This window comes from Suillus subalutaceus (assembly GCF_016647625.1).
Source record: "Suillus subalutaceus strain FC151 chromosome Unknown DFJ58scaffold_126, whole genome shotgun sequence".
Lineage (NCBI taxonomy): Eukaryota > Fungi > Basidiomycota > Agaricomycetes > Boletales > Suillaceae > Suillus > Suillus subalutaceus.
The window spans coordinates 8,824-32,697 of record NW_024540375.1 but is presented as its reverse complement, the minus strand read 5'-3'; the positions used below and the strand labels follow the sequence as shown (position 1 = coordinate 32,697).

At 48.1% G+C, this 23,874-nt stretch overlaps 6 protein-coding genes across 6 annotated transcripts; 4 read left to right on the top strand and 2 right to left on the bottom strand.

Annotated features, from left to right (window-relative positions):
• Positions 1–567: 567 nt before the first annotated feature.
• On the bottom strand, positions 568–3,445 carry DFJ58DRAFT_718170 (uncharacterized protein; the record flags this gene model as incomplete). Its single annotated transcript, XM_041384441.1, has 6 exons — positions 568–1,721; positions 2,110–2,247; positions 2,285–2,477; positions 2,607–2,752; positions 3,064–3,280; positions 3,302–3,445. 6 exons carry the CDS (start codon positions 3,443–3,445, stop codon positions 568–570), a joined length of 1,992 nt encoding a protein of 663 aa, XP_041239439.1.
• Positions 3,446–7,487: 4,042 nt separating this feature from the next.
• On the bottom strand, positions 7,488–8,407 carry DFJ58DRAFT_74705 (uncharacterized protein). The gene is made up of 4 exons (XM_041387505.1): positions 8,187–8,407; positions 7,791–8,136; positions 7,685–7,735; positions 7,488–7,628 (listed from the first exon to the last, which is right to left on the bottom strand). Exons 1-4 carry the CDS (start codon positions 8,389–8,391, stop codon positions 7,598–7,600), a joined length of 633 nt encoding a protein of 210 aa, XP_041239438.1. The 5' UTR covers positions 8,392–8,407; the 3' UTR covers positions 7,488–7,597.
• Positions 8,408–9,629: 1,222 nt separating this feature from the next.
• DFJ58DRAFT_732469 (uncharacterized protein) lies at positions 9,630–10,673 on the top strand (the record flags this gene model as incomplete). Its single annotated transcript, XM_041386176.1, has 5 exons — positions 9,630–9,723; positions 9,839–9,960; positions 9,987–10,404; positions 10,458–10,492; positions 10,548–10,673. 5 exons carry the CDS (start codon positions 9,630–9,632, stop codon positions 10,671–10,673), a joined length of 795 nt encoding a protein of 264 aa, XP_041239437.1.
• Positions 10,674–14,423: 3,750 nt separating this feature from the next.
• DFJ58DRAFT_732467 (uncharacterized protein) lies at positions 14,424–17,454 on the top strand (the record flags this gene model as incomplete). Its single annotated transcript, XM_041386175.1, has 9 exons — positions 14,424–14,602; positions 14,651–14,856; positions 14,903–15,111; positions 15,160–15,315; positions 15,365–15,702; positions 15,752–16,125; positions 16,181–16,400; positions 16,451–16,788; positions 16,835–17,454. The coding sequence occupies 9 exons, from the start codon at positions 14,424–14,426 to the stop codon at positions 17,452–17,454; spliced, it is 2,640 nt and encodes an 879-aa protein (XP_041239436.1).
• Positions 17,455–18,086: 632 nt separating this feature from the next.
• DFJ58DRAFT_74602 (uncharacterized protein) lies at positions 18,087–19,739 on the top strand. Its single transcript, XM_041387430.1, has 4 exons — positions 18,087–18,224; positions 18,278–18,515; positions 18,572–19,347; positions 19,398–19,739. The coding sequence occupies exons 1-4, from the start codon at positions 18,177–18,179 to the stop codon at positions 19,689–19,691; spliced, it is 1,356 nt and encodes a 451-aa protein (XP_041239435.1). The 5' UTR covers positions 18,087–18,176; the 3' UTR covers positions 19,692–19,739.
• Positions 19,740–20,530: 791 nt separating this feature from the next.
• On the top strand, positions 20,531–21,754 carry DFJ58DRAFT_707880 (uncharacterized protein; the record flags this gene model as incomplete). The annotated part of the gene is made up of 5 exons (XM_041383769.1): positions 20,531–20,657; positions 20,716–20,945; positions 20,986–21,172; positions 21,223–21,303; positions 21,354–21,754. 5 exons carry the CDS (start codon positions 20,531–20,533, stop codon positions 21,752–21,754), a joined length of 1,026 nt encoding a protein of 341 aa, XP_041239434.1.
• Positions 21,755–23,874: the final 2,120 nt, after the last annotated feature.

Below are 23,874 nucleotides of genomic sequence, written 5' to 3'. Positions count from 1 at the left end.
GCCGAGGCTGAGACAACAGTACACGAACTCTAGGGAGTAGGGTAAGCCAACCAGCCGAAACACTGTATAAACGATGAGTATATAAGGATTAGAAAATGTACACCGACCACAATCAATGACCAGCGATCTACACTATGGGGCGACATAGATATAATATACGCGCAAAACAAAACATGAAGGGACAAGAACAGGGGTGCTCGTGGAAAAGTGCTTTAAACGGATCATAGTACTGGGCAATATGCATAGCGAAGGTATCAAAAGTAACAAGACAAACCTAATATTGACATAGAAGACGTGCAAAGCATGAACTGGGGTAACCAAGAGACGAGATAGAGGAATAGATAGTTCACGAAGGTGGTGAGCTGATGAATAAAAATGCTCAACAGATAGTCCCGGACCGACCGACCGTCGGTCAAACATAGAAAGCAAGATGATCACAAGAGCGACGTGTCGTGAAGGGTGATGCGAGTGGGGGTTATGGACAAAGCAATACCGATAAAACGAATTTGCAAAGCTAATGACAGCGATGACGTTGAAGTCATTTTTGGAGAGTCAGGGGAGAGTTGGTCATTCGCGAGGGGGCTGCTCAGGCGACACGGGCCAAACAGGTTCTCTAATTCTGTCCTTGTCGCCGGAACGAGTCAAAGGCACCGCGGTGGATGAGACTGTAGTCTGCTGTGCAGGCTGTTCGGGGGAGGCGTGAGAATGCTGGGGCGAGTGCTGTTGCTGTTGCTGCTGATGTTGCTGCTGGGAAACGTTCGCTATATCGTCAAGACCTCGCTTGACACCAGCCATCAAAGCATCCGTTTTTTGGATCATCTCCTCTAACCGTTTCCGCTGCTCGTGTAGTTCGAGGTAATGTTGCCTCAACTCACTCGCTGTTGGAACACCTGACGTCAAGACACCGTTCAAAACATCATGCGGCGGGGGTGAATGACCGAGGGATCCGTAATATCCATGACCCATGCCATGAGGTGGCGGTAAGACGTACCCCGAACCAGGAGCAGAAAGACCAGGATTTAACGGCGAATGCGTCCTGCTTGGCGCATTGGAACCAGAGCGCATGTAGCTAGATGGCGTTCCGCCGAAATCACGATTACCCAAGAGACCAGGGGGTCCGTAGCCGCCAAACCGTTCACCAAGAGCGGCATTGAGAGGAGGAAGATCGAATCCAGCATGGGGCGCTGCCATGAATGCGCCATGGCCCGATCCAGTGCGCGCAAGATGGTGAGCATGTGCAAAGCGTTCCATATCGGAACTGCGTGGTAACGAATGGGCGCGATCACCAGTGACACCGCTCAGAGCCTCTGCAATCTGTTGTATGCTCGTGCCTTCTGCCCATGCGGAACCGTGCGAATCGCGGGACGCTTTCCGCGTAGTCCGCTCGTTCTTCCGCCGACTGACAGGTTCTTGTTCCTCTTCTGCCTCTCCCATGTCTTCATCGTCATCCTTTTCGCGCAAGCGGCCCTTCTCCCGATCGCTCTTTCCACGCCGTGCTCTCTTCCGGCGAGGTTGAGGCTCTTCTATCTCGCCATCACTCTCCTCGGTGTTCGCGTGTTGGCTACCAAGACGGCCAACCGAGACAAGTGCCTCGGCAGCAGCCTGATCTGACATGCGCCCCGACGACATCCCTGCGGCTGCTGGGACACGTTTCCGTCGCTTGATGACAGTCTTTTTCATGGAGTTTGGACGATGCGTGCCATGAAGCTTGAAGTAAAGACCTGGAAAGCAACCCAACGGTCAGTGCTGAAACTGACCAAACGACGATAAGGCCAAAAAGCAAATGATATCAATCAATATGTCAAAATTAAAGTGGTCCGACGGATGCCAAGAATATCCATCCAATATGGCAATACTCGTCCCCACAAATCGTGGGAAGGAAGATAAACCAAAAGGATAAACTGAATAACTTGAATTCCCATTTTCCCATTACGTGAATGGCGAATTGGGCTGGCGGGCTCCCTAATTCTGGAAACGAGGTATGATAGACACGCGCGACAATCGCGAGATGAACGTGCGCTCCGCAAGAAATTTTACAAAGTGAATGGAGTTTGCGGGGATAAGGCGAATGGCAAGGGCATGTGGGCCAAAACGAAAGCTGAAACGCACCACAAGCATTGCAGATGTTGTTACCAACATCATCTCTTCTCCACAATGGCGTTGTACTCGTACCACAGTTGGCACAACTGAGCGCTCCGACAGTAGACTTGACCTTCTTCGCGGGCCCCGACGCTGGGCTTTCGGTATCTACGCCGGGCGACGGTGCATCACCGGTGGGAGTTACACCTCGCGCAGGCGCGGACGGTGACGATTCGTCTGCAGGGGCCTGTCATCTCTAATCTTCCGGATATGGCGAGTGCGTTGTTGAGTGTGGGACACCCGGCACAAGCACTAGATCCTCCAGTACCATCACATCGTCCGTCACCTGGACATGTGCCTCCAATAGAAATGTTGTGTGCACCTGAAGCGGATATGGACTTAGCGGGGGACGAAGTTTTCGAAGAGGGTTTCGGCTGAGACTGCCCAGAGCTCTCAGGTTGAGATGATGACAAAGTTTCCTGATTTTTTGACGATTGTGGTTGGCTAGGAGATGTCGCTGGTACAACCAAAGATGCCTGATTTGGGTTGGACATATCTGTGTCTGCACTTCCGTTTGGGGGTTGGCGAACGGGGGCTGCAGCTGTCGCAGTGGGCGTTGGCGTGCGGGCCAGGGATGGGGGACGTGCGACTTTGCGTGATTTGAGGTAAAGGCCTATATCGAATAAAGAGCAAAAACCCAAGCGATGCGCACACGAGTTGCACACATTTTAATCAGCACACTGTTACTGCACTACCAAGCGGTAGGTAGGGAAAGAAACGCAGGAAATGACATTGACCAATCAACATGTTGGCCGGCAGAAGCATGCACGGAACACGTTTCAGATGCAACGGAATGCTGCAAATGTGATATGGAGTGCACGGTGTGTTTTGGAAACGGACGCCCACGAGCCCACCAACCATGGGTTGACACGTGACGGCGTAGGACGGGAAATGAAAGAGATGAGATGAAGAGAGATCACTTACCACAAGCATTGCAGATGGTTTTGCCCTCGGTGTCGCGTCGCCACAGGGGCGTGTCAACGACTCCGCAGTTAGTGCAGCCAGTACGCTGCTGCTGTTGAGGCGCCTGCTGCTGGGGCGCGCTCGGTGTCGAGGTTGGTTGGTCTTCTACGATAGGTTGAGGGCGCTCTTTTGACTGTAAAAGTTGCTCAAAAGTGAAGTCGCTTGGGTTTATCTTCTGCTGAAGGGACCCGGCATGGACCGGTGAGTTAGACAAAGAGTCGCGTTGTACTGCAGCATGTTCTGAGGCTGTGCTGGGCGAGAACTGCTGCTGTATCCGGGAGAGGGTAGAAAGCGCAGGATGATGCATGTTCAACGCAGGAGATTCCATTACGATTGGCGACATTTTTTTTATCAGACAGTAGTAAGATAGACAATATGTTGGCTGCAACACGTTGAACGTCAGCTGGTGTCTAAAGACCGCGCACGGAACAATGAAATCTCACTGATGCTGTACAGGTTGACGACGAATGGTGCGTGGTCGACGTGGGCGACGGTGAGGAGAGGGGTATTATTGTGAGCGAGACACGTAGAGGGAGGGAGAAATAAACGGACAGAGGAGAGTCGGGCACCGCAGTGTTTATGATTTTTGGTATTAGCGGGAGCCGATAAACCCAAAAGATAACGACCATTAACTAAATCCAGCCAATCAGATTACAGCAGTTTCAAAGATAATAACCATATTTCCTAATTCTTCATTCCTCCAACCTCTCTCCACACTCTGGCATTATTTTTTGTTGAAATTCTGTTCATCCTCCAATATACCAACAGCTATTGCAACAGCAAGTACTCTCTACAATCAATAAAATTTTATTCCAGATCAAATATTATTACTTGTACGTATACTTCCTTTGTTCATGTTGACTTTGTGGCACTGATCCTCCCAGGCCCTTCCCCAATCTTATCTCAATTCCCATTCACTATTATTACCGTTTCCAAATTTCAGATCTTGGAAAGGAAGAACCCGGTCAATTTTCAGCGCCCGTGTCGTCACGACGGCAGTAATTCTCAGCTATTGCGTTGTCTCGCGCCATATACGCGAAGAGAACAAATGTTACCGCACCGTGTGCCACCGCCTACCCTATTATCACGACACCGGCAAACGTGGACGTCGGATCCGGCGTGAGCTGGTTATGTACACTTGAATGGCAGCATGCGTACGTCAAATGCATAAGTGCATACGTCAAAGCTTTGACCTAATAACCTTCCGACGCCACAGATAAGATCAGACGATTCGCTGACTTGGAGAATTGAAAATTTGCCTCCGTTCGTGGCTTCCGATCAGGAGTCCGCCCACCGGAAGGGCAGCACTTCTTCGAGAATCAGATTAAAATTTTCCCATTCCCTTATCAGATAACGCGCATTTGACATCCACTTACAACGTTTCGAACTAAAGAAAGCAAACTCGAGTTCAGCAGGCTGGCAAATAAAACATCCGTTACCTACAGCCCGAACCCAACCTTGTCTATGCATGGCCAATCACATCAGATGAAGCCTCAAATCAATCACGACGCATCCCTACGCCCAACACGAGGTTCCGCGCTTTCTCCAAATTCTTCCGCGGATTTCAAACGTAGCCTTCAGGGGGTCCCGGTGTCTTGGAATATCCTCGGTGACATTTGCCTTGTGTTCAGCCCTAGCACTAGGCTCTGGCAGCAGTTAATCTACTGACTGCAGCTGTTGATAATTGACGCAAGATGAGTGGTGGGGAACGCAACATCGCGAGGCTAATTAGGTGCATCATGCAAAGATGCATGCTGCACACCACCACAGATCTGGGACGGTGTTCTGGGTATGATCACGGAAAATTTAGTAAGGCGATGACGGGCTATAGATGTGCAGGCAGGACACAGCTATCCGATCGTCGCAACTGGCTGCTGCACTCTAATCTGCTCACCTGTGGGACCTTCATGTTGCGTCGATTATGCTACGAGACTGTGTCAGTTTATGGAAACGGTGATCATCAAACTTCTCCTGCCCTTTATCCTTGACTTACTTGATGCAATGATTTATCTGGACTCATTCCAAACTCCGTGATGCAGTAATCCTGGTGATTCAGATAGAGTGCAAGGCGGTGGTATGAAATTGTCACAGTGCGACATACTTTACTCATTTTGCAAATCGAAAATGTCCAATCAAGCGACGCCGCAAGCAAACTTGTTGCAATCATTTGAACACATCAGTTCGCCACAAAGAACAAAGCCAGAATCTCCATGACCATATTTCCGAATGCCACAGCGTACGCCACGCCCTCAGAAGCAGTCTCGAGATACCACCCCTGTCGGCACTATGAGAACCCACGCATGAATAGCACCAGCCTGTCGAACCCTCCACAGCAACGTCATGCCACGATAACGGAGCGGCAGCCGATAATTATAGCGATAAGTGAGGGGCTAAGTGCGAAGCTGTCCCCGAAGCAAGGTCGAGATGCCATCACACCCTGAGCACGTGGATCGCGGGGTGATGCTGTGATGCCGTTCTCGTCAGTGAAGGGAGGCTTCAATGAAGCAGTATAGATGATCAAACATACTTACTCACATCTGGCACCCCCTGCGTGAGGATATCGCCAGAAATCGGAACGTCGGAAATGGTTGTGGTTCGTGGATTACATATTCATGATGGAGGCATTTGGGACATCGAAGTTTGAAACGACACGCGTATGATATCACACTTGCCTAGCTTGGATGAAGATCGGTGAAAGGGATTTTTATGGGTGATTATGGCAATGAATCGATTTATGCCAGTGGTGACACACAGTAGTACCAGCCGCGATCTCCACCCACAGATATCCATTGGCCATGGAAAATTCGGTCATTCCAGGTCGTTGTTAATCGCAGTTATGTCGAGAAAATGACTGACCATAGCACGCTAGATGTTCAAAACACGGGGGATTGTAATGTAGTGGCCTGGGGTATTTACATAACTAGGTTCAACCGACCCCGCTGAAGAGCGGGGTCAAAAATTGTCTCACGGTCCTTCACATCCAACATGCATGTGCAGGAACTTCATCAACACTTGTATTCTACAACGTACTTGAGACGGATCGTGACAATACCAGTATAAGCTGGCCTTGTCACAGGCCCTATTCTCCTCAGATTCAGAGTAGTACGGTAGCATGGCCTTGAAATGTTTTCACAAAACATGCTTCAAGCTTCTGCAACCGTACTACTACGAAGTCATTCATCTGAATTTAAAATGCTTCAAGCGCAACGCTTTGCATTGGCATCGAGCGACGCGTTCAAGTTGCACAGGTTGCACGCTTAAAATATTCGCCTATACGCACGATAACAATGCAGTAGTATCTGGTGTTGTAGAGTAAGAGGGATATCCGTGTCGCAATAATACTGCCAATGTTGCTCGTAGATCCAGACGATGACTATGATATTCAACACAGAGCGTTCAAAATCCTTGAATTGCACCATCTACATGCAAGTTGAATATACGTCTCTAGCGCTGGCGCTCGGGCCACTTTTCAAGCAAATGTGGACTATGCACTGGCAGGTATGTTGATCGTTGCGAGTTAGTTAAATAATACCGGCGAGTATTAATTTCCTCTCTGTCAACCTGATGGTAGCATATGCAGGCACCGTATCGAGGAGACGTCGACATTCCCTTAGCGTTCCCGTTTGTTGGTCACGAACTTCTTCATCCTCCAGCAGCGCTCACCGGTCGCATGGTTACGAAGAACTTGGCGGCGTTTAACTGGGAAGGACTGAGAGCGCTCTGTCGGCCCTTATGCTCAGTAGGGTTAGAGATATTAACGGTTGCCATTAAATTTCTTACGGGCTAGCAAGTTCCCCACAATACGGGATTAATGCATTAATTGAGCACTCTGGTAGCTTCTAGTAGGCGAGTCGCTTGAACGGAGGGGGAGAGATCGCTCGAATGAGAAGACGTGAAGAGGGGGGACACGGAAGTACGCGAGAACCCTTGTGCAGTTATAGTGAACAACTCCAAGGGAATGGAAATGCGACCGACATGTTTTTTGTAGAAGCATATTTTACGTCCTACTGCGAATCATCGCGCTTGACCACCTCCATTATGACCTGACCACACGGATGAAGTCACTTGTATACGGCTTCAACTGGCGTTACCTGTATGTACAAGATACAGAGTGACCACGTGAGAGGACGAATAGTGCGATATTCTAATACCTGCGGTGGGATGCGCCAGGAGCATTTTTACCTGTACAAAGCGGTGTTGCCACACAGGAGGGCCGCGAAAAGGTTGAGATACCTAATGACCCACTGGTGCCCGTTGATCCATCGTCTCGGCTGACTATGAGGCAACTGCGCTTCGCTGAAGGTGACAACAGCACACGATGTAAAATCCCCGCAGCAGCACCCTGCTCGTAAGACATGGCATGAGGCTGAAGGCGAAGACGCGATGGACAAATACCGATCACTTGGGGGTATAGGGGTTGCAAGGCAAGGCGTGCCTAATCCAAGGTGGAGCCATAATCTTGGGCTCGGACGCAAACTCGCAGAGCCACAAGAGCTCAAATGATGTTGATGATAGACGGCCAGATCCTGCCAGTACTGATTGAGATTGCATAGCAACAGACGACAAAAAAGGGTCCACTTACGCCAGAAGCCCTACTAGGCTCTGGATCACAGCCCATACGAACGGGACCCAGCTTGATGAATTTGATCAGTATGTGCATACTGCGGGCGCAGAGACAACAAACGCACGTGGACATGTAAAAGCCGCCTGCCTTGTATACACCTGCAAGTACGAAGCCGACTACAGCTGCTCCCATGACAGCACCAGTGAGACTAAGGAACAGAAACGCAAGAATAACGAGGAGGGCGAAAGTGAGTCGAGAACGGCGAACGTTAGGTCGTGGACGCTTGATCCATTGTTCGGTTTGGTTGGAACCGGGGGAGAAGGGAATGCGGGGAGACGTTTCAAGCGGGAATGTCGCTATTGATCGACGCGGAGGCGGAAATGCAAAATTGAGGAAGGCATAGATGCCACAGATGACATAGAAAGGAATGTGAAAAATAAGAGTCCAGTAAAGAGTGAAGCGAAAGATGTCTGGAGTTTTCTAAGCTTTCTGCAGTAAGAGGGAACAGAAAATGTCCTACCATCTGGATTGACGAGATAAGAGCCACCTGGCTGCACGGGTTGCAGGGGACCACGGCTGACGGAGAGCTCGATGGCTGGATTGTAGAGAGAGGGCCAGCTCACGGCGGTGACATTGAGTTCCATGGCCATGATGGACTGTTCAAGTAAAAGCACATCAAGAAAGATTGAACGTGAGTCTGCTGGCTGAGCCAACCTCGAGCTCATAGTAAAGGTGTCGTGCTTGTTTAGGAATGTCCGTAAACACTAGTAAACACGGCGACTACTGTGGCAAGGCTTCCAACGAACTCCCAGTCACTAGTGTCTCATTGAAATCCATGTTCTAGCCCGATGCTTCTAGTTCAAGAATGTCCACTCCCGGTGCTCCAGTGCTGCTGCTCCCGTGAGGATCGCCGGTGTTATTTGTGTGTCCTCATTTGCATGCATACACCCGTTACAGTCAGCGCTCAAATGAACTACCTACGAAAGAACCCTTAACAAAGATGTTAAACCCATTTAAAGACTACGGCAGACCCCGCTCTCTTCGTCCTGCACACTCACCTATTCTCAGTGCGGAGGATAGTGAGCGCCTCGGCCCTCAACGGAGAAGACCCTGATGTGCTACAGGATCGATGGAGGTCTGCCTAGCTTGTTCGCATGGAGCAAGATGAGGGGGACATTGCAATGTCCTCAGAACGTCCACTCCATTAGACCTTAATGGTGTAGGTGCGGCACTGACACTGTGTTGGTATTACGTAATACACCTGCGAGAAGTTCTAGACCAGGTGAAGACTTGACTTGCTCATCATCCACACTTATTTTGCTTGCCATACTTAGCCGTTTGTCTGGTTTGTACAGAGGCCTTGAAAGTCAAGTAAAAGTATACTATCCCCGGTCGCCAACCCGTTTCCTGAAGAACCACTGACTCTATCCGGGGAATGGAGGGGTTCGATTCTTTCCGGCTAGCCTTGGGATGTAACTCGACAATTTTCGCTATAAGATTTTGAGAAAGTTGGAGAGAGAGCAGCTTTGTTGACTTCAGATTCGTAAGTCCGATTATCCACACAGGTATCACTGAACGCTCAATGTTTACATCCATTCCCTCAGAGCGGAGGGATACTGTGCCATCAAAATTCTGACTGTTCATGCTACCCAAGGTCATCACGATGGCCACCTGCTCGAGTTGGAGACCATGCCAGCTATCGCAGAATCGACTAAGACATCCCTTCTGCCTCGCCTCCGTGATGACAAATGGACTTCATGGTCAACGTTTCTGCTTGGTTCTTCCTGTTCTCAGTATAAGTCTGAATAGCTTTAGGTGTTCGGCGCCCTCAAAATTACTCGACCTGCAAAAAGTCAACATTATCGTTGCTCAAGTTGTGGGAGCCTTGGCTCCGCTGCATGCCGCAAATATCATACACACATATAGGCACAGGACGCAACATATTTATGTCATTTCTACTGAAATGGAACTCAAGCCTGACAATGTGCTATTTGACGAAGGAAATGCCACACAGACCATTCAGGAGCTTCTTGTCCGAAGTCTTCAGATTGTCGACAGTAAATTTGAATTGAAAGGTGTAATCATGCGGCCGCAGCCTATTCCTTATCCTTTTCGGTAGAACGACCCCGGCATCACTGTAGGAACCACTGGCTTACATATAATATCCTGCAGCACAATGGACCAATAGAAAACCTCCGACGAGAACAATTAGTGCATATGCTTTGCGTGCTCCAGAAGTTATCCTTGGCGCTAACTATCATACCAAAGATGATATATGTGCGCCCGGCCGTATGGTATGTTCGAATTCCTGTTTGTATAGGTGTCATATCATGTATCCAATGCGCTTCTCACTGGACGCTGGCTGTTCAACCCTCAAGGAGGCCAGACTTGGTGTATCGAAGATCTGGCCAAGATAGCGGAGCTGATGGGGAAGGATTCCTCTGAGAAGATCCTTGCGAGGTCCCGCAAGCGTGATGAATACTTTGACGAGAGCGGTCGGTGCACCTCTCCTCGTGGCGTCCACTTCATTTCTGTTGAACATAGTTTGCTCATATCCGTATCAGGGAAATTACTGCGTATCGACCAACTATTCCCGATGACTCTTGAGAGCGCAATGATGAAGTATGGTCTGACGGAAGCTGCAGCGTTCAACCACGCGTGTTTGTACTTTCCAGATGAACGATCTTCAGCCAGTGATTTGCTTGGACATCCATGGCTGGAGTCTACATATACGTGCTGTTAGTTTATCTTTTCTGCGTTTCAGTATCACGCCGCTGAGTATCTTGAACAGCGATAGAGAACGTGCAGAACTGGCTATTTGATCCTGTAAGTAAGTGAAAGAATCGGAGTCTTCACGTCAAGGACACTACGATGGCTCCAGTCTCGTATTGAAAATAGCCCAACAATGTCGGACTGTTCAAAGGAGGAAGTGTGTGGCTTCATTGAGCAGTCCGACGTTACTGTTGTTCGCGAAGAATGCCAGCGGAGTTCACTTCGCCATTATTAATGAACTTCGACCGTGTCCATGCGACAGGTAAGAGAAAATTCCGATGTCATTGACGCGGTCAGTGACCCGAGATGAGTCAAAGGCGTGATCCGGTGGTCACTAAATGGTGTGAAAAGGAGCACTTTGCTCCAATTGAACTAATTAAATAGCAGACCTCGTAACGTCTTGAATCTCAACACAATTCAGGACCCGCGTGAGGAAAGATATTGAATCAACACTTACATTTATTTATCACTTATCGCAAGTGATTAATAATTATTAGTAGGTGCACAAATTATGGTTTCGAGTTATGAATGACTGCTGTGCGTCTCGAGCGGGGAATGAGGAAAGCACAACTTCCTTTCGACGAGAGATCACTGGGAGAGCATGCAACAGCGCGTAAGGAAATCTGAGAGAAATCGTAGCGCCCCGGCATCATCCTGAAGGAGGTGCCTTGATATCAGGCGGTGTATCCACCGTGCTGAAATGGATCCCTGGGCCTGGGGGATGGAAATGAAGTGCTCTCGTATGCTGCAAAGGGATCTTACCATATACAAAGCAGCCATGATATAAAGATGCTACAGTCTGCAGATTTGCATGCATGCGTTTTATGTCGACTCTGATGTGAAGGGTACTGCGCCGAACTAAGCGTTATAGATATCTTGTCCAAGTGAGCCGGTATACGGTCCGATACGAAAACAAAAGTAATACAGATACTGTCAAGGTGTAAACGAAACCTACCTGAGAATCTCCATGTTTCAACTGCATGAGTAATCGCGCTGCGAATACAGTGTCTCCATCGTAAGCATAGAGCGCACTTGGTTCTTACTAGAGGGCTAAGCAAAGTCCGGTTGAGGATTAAGATTCTTAGGTTGGGCGGCATTATTGGAGACTTACCAGTAAACCAAGTATTTAAACGGGCCTTCGTATCCTCATCACTCTTATCCATGGTGGATTGGAAAGATTCTACAGCTGCTCCAATCCTGCCCGCCCGAAAGAGCGCATGGCACAGTTGCTGGTTCGCGCTCTGCCACAAGGACTCAAGGTCCCAACCAAAGAGCTGCAAAAACACGCAGATGAGCACACTATTCGGTTACATCACATCGACGTACCATGACAAATTCCTCGTATGTAGAATGAATTGCCGATTTATAAAAGAAAGCACTGGCATTGACAGCGGCAGTGAAGTGGTCAACAGCTTCGTTGTGACGCTCGTTATCCAAGGCTATTTGTCCTAGTTGGACGCGTAGATAGGCCTGATGTGCGAAAAGCAGAAAGATCAGTGCCAGCACACTACCTGAGCCTCATCAAATGAGCAATGCTCACTTCCACGACACGACAAGCAAGAGGATCGACATTGGGAGAGGCAGCTAGCTCTTCGACACGCAGCATCGCCTCTTCATGTTCACCCGCGTTGAACAACGCGATGGTCTGAAAATCGCAATGAAGCACGTAATACTATGTAATTTTTTTTACCTGCCTTGATCAAGAAAGGGAAATGAGTGGTCTTTAAATCTCCGTTGGTAAATGCCGACGCGAGATCAAATGCTGTCCTCGCGGCCCGAACCTGCCTTTTTCCGCACAGGGCAATGCCCTTGGAGATATTGCCTGCAAACGAGGGCTGAATTCTGACGGACTATGCCACCATAAAAGTTAGCTTTCATAAGGGGGTCATCGAACGTCAGGCTATATCACCTTAATTGCATCATGGAGGGCGCGGTCCCAGTCGGATTTTCGTGCCAGAACAAATGCGCGGTTGGCATAGGAGGTGTAATTGTTGGCATCAGCGTCAATTTCTTGATTTAGTACTATTTTAGCGGTGCGCAAATCCCCAGCTATGCACGCATTTCGGGCGTCCGAGTTTACAGCGAGGACCTGCGTCAAGCCTATTCGCATTGCATTACAAGAGACAAAGGTGGGGACATGCCTTGAAATCAGAGTATGCTTGAGCCTTGGCATCAAGAAAGAGGTTTAAAGGACGAAGGGGCACGAAAATGAAGCTAAATTACCTGGTGCATCGCCTGCTCCTTAGGATCATCATTTGAACCATCCTTGGGAACATTCTTTGGATGATCCTCTGGCAAAGCGTCCTCAGATACTGGCCACTCTAAGATTATCTTATCCTGATCTCCGCTGAGGACGCGCCTGTCATCGGCGGAGAAGGCGACGCACTGTACCTCGCTAGGGTGCTTGAATACGACGATGGTTCGTCGATCTGAGACCCGCCAGAGGCGGACGCGGTTATCATCAGATGCGGAGGCAAGGAGGGTGCCATTAGAGTTCAGGGAAATGGCCTGGATATTATTAAAATGGCCCTTCCAGGGACCACCGACCTGCTTCCAGGTCGATGTATCCCACTCCCGTATGGTCGGATCTGTGACACCGCCCGCTGACAGAAGTCGTGTACCATCAGGCATCCAGGCGAGCGAGTTATTGTATGATCCATTGATTGCAGTGTGTCCCTTGAAGTTTGCTACGCATTCCCTCGTGCCCGGAATATAGATTTGGATATTATTGTGTGTTGCAATTGCAAGAAGTTCGCCAGACGGCGAAAAACGAATGTAGCGGATATTCGCCTTGTGACAAGTGATTGGATTTCCTAGCAACTCCCAGGTTTTTGTGCACCACAGCTTAATCGTTCCGTCTCCTGAACCGGTCGCCAATAGTGAGCCATCGGGAGAAAAGGCCAGCGAGGGGATCCCACTGGAGTGGGCTTTGATGGCTTGGGTGAGAGATTCCCCGATGTTTAAATCCCAGGCGATGAGCGTCCCTAGTTCATCACCACTTGCTATCAATTGCCCATCTCGCGATACCGCCAATGCAGTCACGGAGTTCCACTGATGCCCCTCCAATCTTTTCAACAAGACGCCTTCCTTCCATCAGGAAATCATGAGTTTACTTTTTCGACTTTTTTCAGCTTTTTCTTACTTCAACCACACCTGTGTGTCACCATAAACCGTTACTAATTAGTAAGAGTGATGTGATAGCATGTTCCTCACTAAGTAGGGGCGTTTACCTATACTGCAGCGCTTCAGCACGTTCCGCAGCAATCAGCAGTGACTTTGCTAGGAAAACAAACCTCGGGTATACCGGTATATTATATAAGGTTATAATTAGGCTGCAAGACTATATTTAGGTTTCCCATGGTATTATTATATCCGCTTACTCTTGCCGACACTTCTCTGGCCTTTCCCACATCCTCCACACAGCCGTGCTCACTGTCATGCACGACGAGCACCACTGCAGCCTTCAAACCTCATCGTTTTCGAGCGCCCTTTTTGCGCTTATGATACCATGGCCTATCCTATACCATCTGGCGGTTTGGGACCCCTTTCAACATTGGCATTCGCTTGCTCATCAAGAACACATGTTCATCACCACTACCTTTTGCACTGTACACGAGCCTGGACGCCTGTTGCTGAGCGCTGAGCTCCCTTCAACATGTAGGCCACATGGCAGCAGCCTTGGTGGGCTGCTCGCATAAGCGAGATGTTTGCTCACGCCCTTTTTCAGGTCCATACTTAACATTCAACATCCACCATGCCCCCAAAGCGCCCTTCGAAGATGTCTACATCTTCACGGGTGAAGATGACTGTTCTCAATGGCGCATCTCACTCACTACATACTATGACAACTTCGTTGATGCAAATACGGCGTGAATGACTACAGGACGAGCGTAGACGAGCTGAATCAACACAAGGTATGTGCTATGATAATTTGCCCATCCCCCTCAGCAACCGCCCCCCAGAAAATAGTCGCATCCGTTCTCTTATGGCGGAAGCCCAACTAGAGGCTGGAGAACACTACTGCGACACGATGTCGCATGATGATGCTGCACCTGAATATGACGACAATGATAACGACAACGACGGGATAGATATTCGTGAGGGTAAGCAGTTGGAGGACAGTGAGCTGTTTTCAGATTTCTTCCAGAGCTGTGGCCCGCAGCGGTCAATATTTCTGTTCCTTGCTTGTTGCTTTGCTGATTTATTTTGCAGCGGTGTCACCAGTCATAAACGCCAAGACCATCGTACACGATCCGAACGATATCGTCATGCACACGCTGCATGGACGCAGCAGATGACGGCCCTTGTTCATGCTTATATGTCATGGAAACATCGGTCACGTCCAGAACACGCCACAGATAATCAACCTCAAGCACTCGATGAGCATATCTTTGGTGTGTCTGTCATTGGGCTCTGGGGTAAGCTTTTAGTTTATGCTCTTGATTGTTATCACAAGCGTTCTAGCAGATTTTAGACCTAACGTGAATGTTGCCCAACGGCCCGACGAACCTGCCAACTCAGCGCTGCTGCGCATGGGCTTACTCGGCTGCTCGCCAGTGCAACCAACAGTCGCTATTGATCTCACATGCCTAGAACTTTATCATCAGATTCGCCGTCGTCAATCGTCATTTAGCATGCAATCGATTACGAAAGTTCTCTGCGCGCTTCACAATGTAAGTCTTTTTATGTATCAAATAATGTGTTACTGAACCGATGTTTAGGTAACATATTCGCAGTACTTACGCAATCAATTTTTGATTGCGTTTGACATCTACCTCGAAATTCAACGACTCATTCAACTACAGGTCGACCGTGCACTTGGCAGAGACCACGCTGACTGGCATATGTCAGGCGCTTGTCCATGTTGTGCCTTTGAGGTGAGTATTGAGATTTGAATAAATTACTGATTTAATATTGTGTTTTCAGCAACCGAACAAGCCACCACTTAATCCCCGAAGACTTCACAGCATGGACGGCAATCATTCCGCCAAACGTCTGGATGGTTCTGGCTCAGCAGATGAGCGCATCTTCAACAGCAAATATTTCATCCCCACGATTGCGGTGGAACTTTTCAGAGATGATGTTCGCAATCGGCCTGGTGAACATCATAGTGGTGAGACTGCTAATTGCACAGAAAATTGGACAGCTGCCAAGTCTGTGGAGGAGAACAAAATTTTCGTCTTCGAGCAAACTGGCATCTTTATCTTGGCGTGTCGCCATGGCTTTGTAGAATGCGTTGTTGAGATGAAACGAAGTGGAGAGCTGTGAGTCATTCTCCGTTCTACTCATCTGATGCTGACATGATCTTGTTAGTGCCAAGTATGGACTCGCCGTGACCAATCGATTACTTGACATCTGCGGGAATGACCAAGCTCTGGGCCATGACATTGGCTGTTCATCGCGCAAGACCATCGCAGCGAGTTCTATTGGGGCGAGAGCCAAGGCACTAAATCTTATTGTTGCAGTGAACAGTTTTCATGGATATGCTCATAACCGCCGCTGCCAGCTGCAAAATCATCCCTTGTACCTCGAAGGTTTCGGCAATGAGGATCTAGAAACCTGTGAACGTATCTTCTCAAGTTCTAATAGTGCTGCAGTTCTCATCCGCCACGCGTCCCATTTTCATTGGACGCAATTTCTGGATCTTCACTTTGACCAATGGGATCGCGACAAGTATCTCGAATTAAGTAAGATTAAACATTGTTGATCAAACTACGATCTTGTTCGTTAACGTGACTAAAGGTCGCTTCTTATGCAATAATTATGTCCAGGCGCTCAAAATCATCGAAGATTATATGCCCTTGCTTGAGGAGTTCAAGTCCCGGAAATCGCTTGCTGACCGAGACTTCATCCAGTGGCATCAAGAAGAAGTCGAGTTTCTTAGCAACTTAGCTATTGAACCACCATCCGATGTCCTTGCAGTGGCATACATTGAGGAGCTTGAAAAGCTTCGGCTCGCTGAGTTTGTAGTTGGCGCTAGCATTTTTTTTTTCACTTACCCTCGATATTGAGGTCAGCGTATGGCAGCATGACATCGGTGCCTTTCCTCACGTATACACCCACCAGCTTTACGCAAACTTCAGGTTTGAACGCCAGTGCTCGGCGGCAGTCAAGAACAGTCGAAGCAGAACGCGCATCAGTGCTGCGCAGATATGAGTTGCAAATGAACGTTGTGGATGATTTTGAGCGGCGGAATGGCATCAATGAATGTTGGACAATAGCGCACCCTGAATACACTCAGGCACTGAAGTATTCTCACGAGCGCCGCTTCATTCGGACTGTGGAGGAATTAGAGGGCCTAGTCGTCCAACGCTTATTTGAGTTTTCAAAGGCCAACCTCGTAGGCACAGGTTTGTCTCGCAATTATCTGTGTGGTCTCATGCTCATTACTGCGAGGAGGTTACAAAATGCGGAAACATATTTCCAAAGCCATCGCACGTCGATCTGCCGCTATTCGCTCAGCGCTCGAGAAGTACAACAAGTTAGCCCCTCTTCAAACACCACCTCGGCCCGTCCTCGATTATTCCGAAGTTGTGGGGTATGCTACCCTTGGGGAGTTCTCGCTTCTCAAATATTCTCGCCATGACCTCCTTTCCAAGCCATGGGCCATCCCTGACAATCGGGAAATGGCAGCTAGATATTTCAAGGTGGTGAGGTCGCATGAGGAGATTACCCGCTTAAATGTCGAAATACGTCGCCTCGACGCTTGGGTCGAGTATGATGACGCGAAGATGCTAGAAGTCATTGAGACGTTAACGGTTGAGGAAGCTGACTCCCTTCTTGCTGCAGAGTTCAGACAACAGTACAATGAACGGCACCGCATCAACAATATTCACCGCCATCGTTTGAACAAGATTCGTTACCTCAAGGGCTACAGTGGCCCGGCTGCAGCACTGTTGCATGGTTCTGTGGAGATGGAGAACTTGGATGACGAAAGGGAACCAGTTGGTCTCGGGGAGAATGACGAGTTGAACGACGAAGCTTTCCGTCTTGAAGATGCCATTTCTCACCTTTAGGTTGTAATGTAGCGTTGTATTCATTATCGTGACCTTATGCCCAAAAATAATTGCAGCAGTGCACTGAAGCACAAATTCAACTACTACTACCCCTTGAATCTCTAAGTACTTGTCTTGAAGAAATGGGGTGCAATGAGCATAAATCACAATGCAGTGGTGCGCTGAAACACGAATTCAACTACTTCTACTACCCTTTGATCCGTGGATAGGCTGTTGAAGCATGAATTCAATGACTTCTACCCCTTCGCGAAGGGGTAGAAGTCCCAAGTTGAATTCATGCTTCAACAGCCTATCCACGGATCAAAGGGTAGTAGAAGTAGTTGAATTCGTGTTTCAGCGCACCACTACATATATGCTTGCCATCGATCATTCTGCAAATTTGAGAGAATGAAACAAAGTATTACTATTACATGAAATGCATCTTTTTGGCCAGGTTTGCATGCTTATCCTTATCCTCGAAGTTCTTCCTCCAGCGGTCGAGGTCAAAATTGTCATCTTTGCTAGAGATGGTGGCCTCCAGCAAAGATTTGGTCCAGATTAGTATACTACAACAATTTGGCAATGCAGAGGAATTCATTAACTGTTCGATGGCATTTTGATAGGAGACTGGAAACGATTACATACTAGTATACTCGCTTCAAGTTCAACATGTGCGAGCCTCAAGGCTTCCTCAAGTCACTTTGCTCCAGCGCTGATCACACTACTGTAAGTTACCAACAACCATGACTCCTGCGGACCGTCTGGAATATCTTGATCTGCATGGTCAGACAGTGAGTATATGTATTCTTTAAGTTTGGAGTTGTTCTCATCATGTTATGAACAGAAACACTATTTTGAGATCAAGCTCACCGCCGAATTCATTTTCGAAAAGCGTCCTAACATGTTCTGCTGGTATCCCACTACCAAGACTGCCGTCCTTGCATCTGAGCCCATCGAGTGCCAGATTGAGAAGACTATGCTTGAGAAGATCCACACGGACTTTTCTAGTTCAATCGCACATCAAGTCTGTCGCCATTGGTTCGACTGGAGCCCTGTAGAGCTTCCTCCGAAGCTGCTTCAAAGTAAGTGTTTCTTCATTTTGCATTGCGGCATCCACTGAGAAATTTGATTGCCTCAGGGCTAGTTGCATTACAACAGGAAGAGCTTGAATCCAAGCGCCGAACTCAAGACATGGGCACCTCATCTTACATTTTCCCCAATCCTTTGAGCTCTCCTGCGATCCCTACTGCCAGCATACACGGATTTTCGATTGCCGATCCTCGATCCTCAGCCATTAGTACACAGCCGGATGACAACTGGAGATATTCTCTTAGTATAGATTCCTCGCATTCATCGGGACACTTTTCGTCAAAATCTGATCGTTCATCGCTACACTCGCTCTCTGACGAAGACACCGACGAGCTTTCAAAAACTGCTGAGCTTTTAGCAGAAGGTATCACCATTCGCACCAATCGACAACTTATCACACAGCCATCATCTGCGCATCCTCTGAAGACTCATAGACAACATGCGGTCCCTCTTGCACGGCCACAGACTCCAACAAAGACTGATAGACAAGGTCCAGCACCCAGTATCACAGGGCCACAGACACCAAGAAAGAGCCGAACTACACGGGTGCAGACACCAATGTCTACATGCCCTTCGCAGCCTCTGCCATTTGTTATTGCACTACCTCCAAGCCCTCCTCCATTCAAGCACACGGTCTCATCGCCCTCAGCATTGCACACTGTAGTGTCACCCTCTGCAGCACCTATCATTCGAAACCCTCCTCCAAGCCCTCCTCCGTTCACAATCGCACCTTGCTCTCCTTGCTTGAAACACATGGTCACATCACCCTCATCAGTGGCGTGTGATGTTGCGTCGCCCGTCAAATCAAACACGCATCAGCTTTACGTGAGTAGATCACAAACCAATTTGGCTTCATGGGACTGACGTGTACTTAGGACAAGACCGGAGGAGTTAGCACGGCATCGCGCCAAAGGTCAAGGGTCGAAAATGGGCCACAGAATCCAGTCCAGACCTCAACATCAATTCGAGGGACTCCCTCTGCAGTACCTATCATTCAAAACCCTCCTCCAAGCCCTCCTCCGTTCACAATCGCACCTTGCTCTCCTCGCTTGAAACACACGGTCTCATCACCCTCATCAGTGGCACGTGCTGTTGCGTCGCTCGTCAAATCAAACACGCATCAGCTTTACATGAGTAGATCACAAACTAATTTGGCTTTGTGGGACTGACATGTACTTAGGACAAAACCGAAGGAGTTAGCACAGCATCGCGCCAAAGGTCAAGGGTCAAAAATGGGCCGCAGAATCCGGTACAGATCTCAACGTCAATGCAAGGGACTGAACAAGGTAATATATCGATCACAAATCACATTTACCTGATGTCGGATTCGCGTTTGACTGGGCATCCAAATGATGCGGCCTCCGAGCATGTTTCCATGGAAATTAGCGCTTACCTTCATGACCTTTTGCTTCACGCTATAACAATGGATGAGATTTGGAGGTGCATCAACCAGGTTGATGGGTATGGTCCCTTGACCTGGCAAGCAGTTCTTGTGAAGCTGGGAATACCTGAGGAACGGATGAAATATATTCTTGCTATCATGGCATGTGCAAGTAATGATCATTGTCAGACTTGTGAGTTTAATTTGGCACTTCAGTGTGCGCTGGCTAATTTAAATTTCTGTTCTAGCTAAATAGTATTGTTCGTTTACCTTTGTTCGTTTACCTTAGCAATGCATTTTTTGCTCTAACCCTGTTTGACTTCGGCAATTCCAAGCTGACGCACATGGAGCACTAGGTTTGATTTGTTCCCCCCACCACTGGGGCACTAGGTTTGATTTGTTTCCCCACCACTTGCACCATGGCTCGTGCTCCGAAACCTCACCGAACTCGAGCAAAGTTGACAGCCGCTCAGAAAACAGAATGGCGGAATAAATTGGACGCTTTGACAGGTGCCATCGACAATGCCAAGGAAGCCTATGCGCAGGAGGCTGTCGACATTGCACAAGTACATGGTCGGTAAGTTTTGTTTCAACGACCCGCTGTTCTTGTGGCTGCTCGACTCACTCATGTTGTCCAGTTCCCTCAAGTGGACTCGTAGCCAATTATTCCTCAGGAGTCGCATGTCACAACAGCGCCGAGGTGTTAACTCGTGGAACGGCTTCATCAAGGCAAAACTTAGGGAAGAAAATGAAGGTGAAATTCAGTCTATATTTTCTGAGCTTCATACTGACAATGATTTTTTTTAATCGAGATCGTGAACGGGGCGATCGCATTAAGCTTACCCAATTCATCGCTGAGAATAAGGATGAACTCCTTGAAGCATATTCATGCCTCACATTTGCTCAAAAGCGTGCTTACAATGCAGAGGTTCTTCAAGCTCGGACAGAAAAGAGTCATGTCGCCCGAGCAAATCCAAAGGCAAAACGTCACGACATCAATGCAACATTCACAACGATGGATCGTGAGGTAAGTCCGGGTCTCGTATTATAATGTTTGCTGACAGACATATATTTGATTCTAGTGGATGGCCCTCTGTGCTCGAACCGGCACGGAGGGCTTTTATGTTGGAGTGCGCGGGAACATCGAAGATCTCTCCGAACCCAAAATATTTTTCACCCCAAAAGCCGAGAAATTTGTCAAAGAGGTCCTTCACGTTGAACCACGACACTTGGGTCTCAAATTGGAGGCTTTTGTGGTTACTGGCCTTGGTAAGATTCTAAACCTTTCGATAGCGAGGATTATATTGATTTTTGGGTAGACGAGAACACGATAATTATGCGTCAACGCCCATTGAACAAGCTCATCAGCGATTGTCGCACAATCATTCAAGAAGAGCTTGGTAAGTTTTAATCCCTCAATGCTGATGAACTACTGATCATCAAGTCATAGAATCTATTGCACTTGAGAAGAACATCAAGAAGGCTGTCAAAATGAACTATGTCAACTACGAGCGCAACATAGTCGAGCACTGCAGTGTTGCTCTCGTGGGCTGGCCACTGCCCGGACCTGTTTGCAACCCAAGCAAAGCTGGCGGAAGGGTCGAGGTTCAGAAATTGCTTGACGCTCTACAGAGAGAACCTCACCACAGGGAATCGTGCCATTGGGTTGTGCTCACGGACGAAGAATTGGTTCAACGAATGACGGAAAATCGGGCACGCCACTCACGTGGAGAAGAGGTATATGTTGCACAGAAGAGGAGGAAGGTTACGGGCCCAGTGCACAAGAGCAACGCCACCATCGACACTGATACCGAAGACTCGTCAGATGACACCTCCACCAGCGATGAGTAGTTAGTTTTACGATCAGTTTATGCATATCTTCTGCTGCGTGCAATATACTGCCGAAGTTTTCACCCTCCGAACTTTTCAGTCAATGCACTAAGTAACGAATCACAACCGCCATGACATGTGAAGCTAGGGCGAGTTATTGATTGTCATGCTATGCACAGACCACTAAGACCAACGAGCTCGGTGTCATCAAATAATATCACATTAATATACAACATAAACTCCTTATACATGTATGGTTCTAGTGTTTCTGGCGGTCTAAAGCAGGCAGGTGGTGTGGGATAGGCCATGGTATCATAAGCGCAAAAAGGGCGCTCGAAAACGATGAGGTTTGAAGGCTGCAGTGGTGCTCGTCGTGCATGACAGTGAGCACGGCTGTGTGGAGGATGTGGGAAAGGCCAGAGAAGTGTCGGCAAGAGTAAGCGGATATAATAATACCATGGGAAACCTAAATATAGTCTTGCAGCCTAATTATAACCTTATATAATATACCGGTATACCCGAGGTTTGTTTTCCTAGCAAAGTCACTGCTGATTGCTGCGGAACGTGCTGAAGCGCTGCAGTATAGGTAAACGCCCCCTACTTAGTGAGGAACTGTCACGAATTCCAAATACAAACCATTATTCTTTCCTAAACACTCGTAAGACACCCATTAAGCGCCCGTCACAAGCGCCTGTTGTTAGCGCTCAGTCAGTGTCTGTACCTATAACCTTCACAAACCCTAACCCGAACTTCTCTATTCCATTAGCGCCTACTACTTCTATCTCCGATATCCCTGATTTCGACTTCCTTACTCAAGCGATCAAGTCACGTGACTCTAGAACCTTCGAGAACCCTTGCACAGCTGTTACACGTTTCATGACATCATAGTGTAGTTATATTTAAATCATCGTACGATTCTCTTGTCTATTTAATGATTGGCTAGTTAGTTTAGATTCAGATTCAGTCTCCGTTTCAATATATGTATATAGGTAGCTCGTTGTAGTCAGTAGTTCTTTAGTTCAAACCTCTTTTGTATTAGCTTACTGCTAGCAATCCTAAGACGTACCTGCTATCCTTTATCTTCTTGTCGTGATACCTTTGTTTGAGTCCTAGTCTCTGCCCCTGCATTAATTCGTTATAAGGGTTGTGACAGGAACATGCTATCACATCACTCTTACTAATTAGTAACGGTGATGGTGACACACAGGTGTTCAACCACACTTATATTAGTAGCAGGGACTGAAATAAGTAGAAAAGGAGAAATGCACTCGAAAAGTTGGCACTAAACAAAAAAAGTTGACACTGCTCGAAAAGCATGTATTACACAAAAAGTCGTAGTAATTCTACGGATTTGCAGGTACTATACTCTCGGATAATTTGAACATGCAAACATGCACCGGAGCTGGTGACCCACATTCAATGAGCGACCTGAGCATGGTCACAATATCAAGGGCTCCAGCAGCATCATGCCATCATCATCCACATCCAACCTCGTCCCATCAGCTCTGAATGTCCATGACTAACCCGCACACCAGTGTCACCATTCCTTCCTAGTACTCCTTCAAGTCCAGGTGGCATCGACGCGCTCGCATGCACGTGAATGATGTCCTGGATATTAGTACAGGTAGCAAGATATAGCACTGGCAGACAGTGGGAGCAAGGGCCAGAGACAGAAAAGTTGCACACTTTGCAAGTAGAATTAACTGAAGGATAGGACAGATTACTCGAGTTATGTGTGAAGGTCTTGAGTCAACGACGTGCAAGACAAATGATTAAACATTACAGGCGTTCTGCTGAGCCTGAATTGGTATCGGAGTTTGCCGATCACTGTAACAATTTTCTCTAAGTTCGAATCTTTTACTCTCTACTCTTAACTAGTCGGATGTCTGTTAAATCTACTCCCAAGTCTCACGTTCGGCTCGGACTCCTCCACTGCTTCCTTCCAAGGTCGCAGCCTTGACCAGAAGACTGACCTGACGACACGAACGCACTAGCCCAGAAAAAACTGTGGAGAACCTGATTGTGGACCATGAATTCAAACGAGGGTGAACACTAACCCCGAGTGATGGACCACAAAATCGAACAAGGCGAACGCTAACCCCAAGTGATGGACCACGAACTCGAACAATGTGAACGTTAAC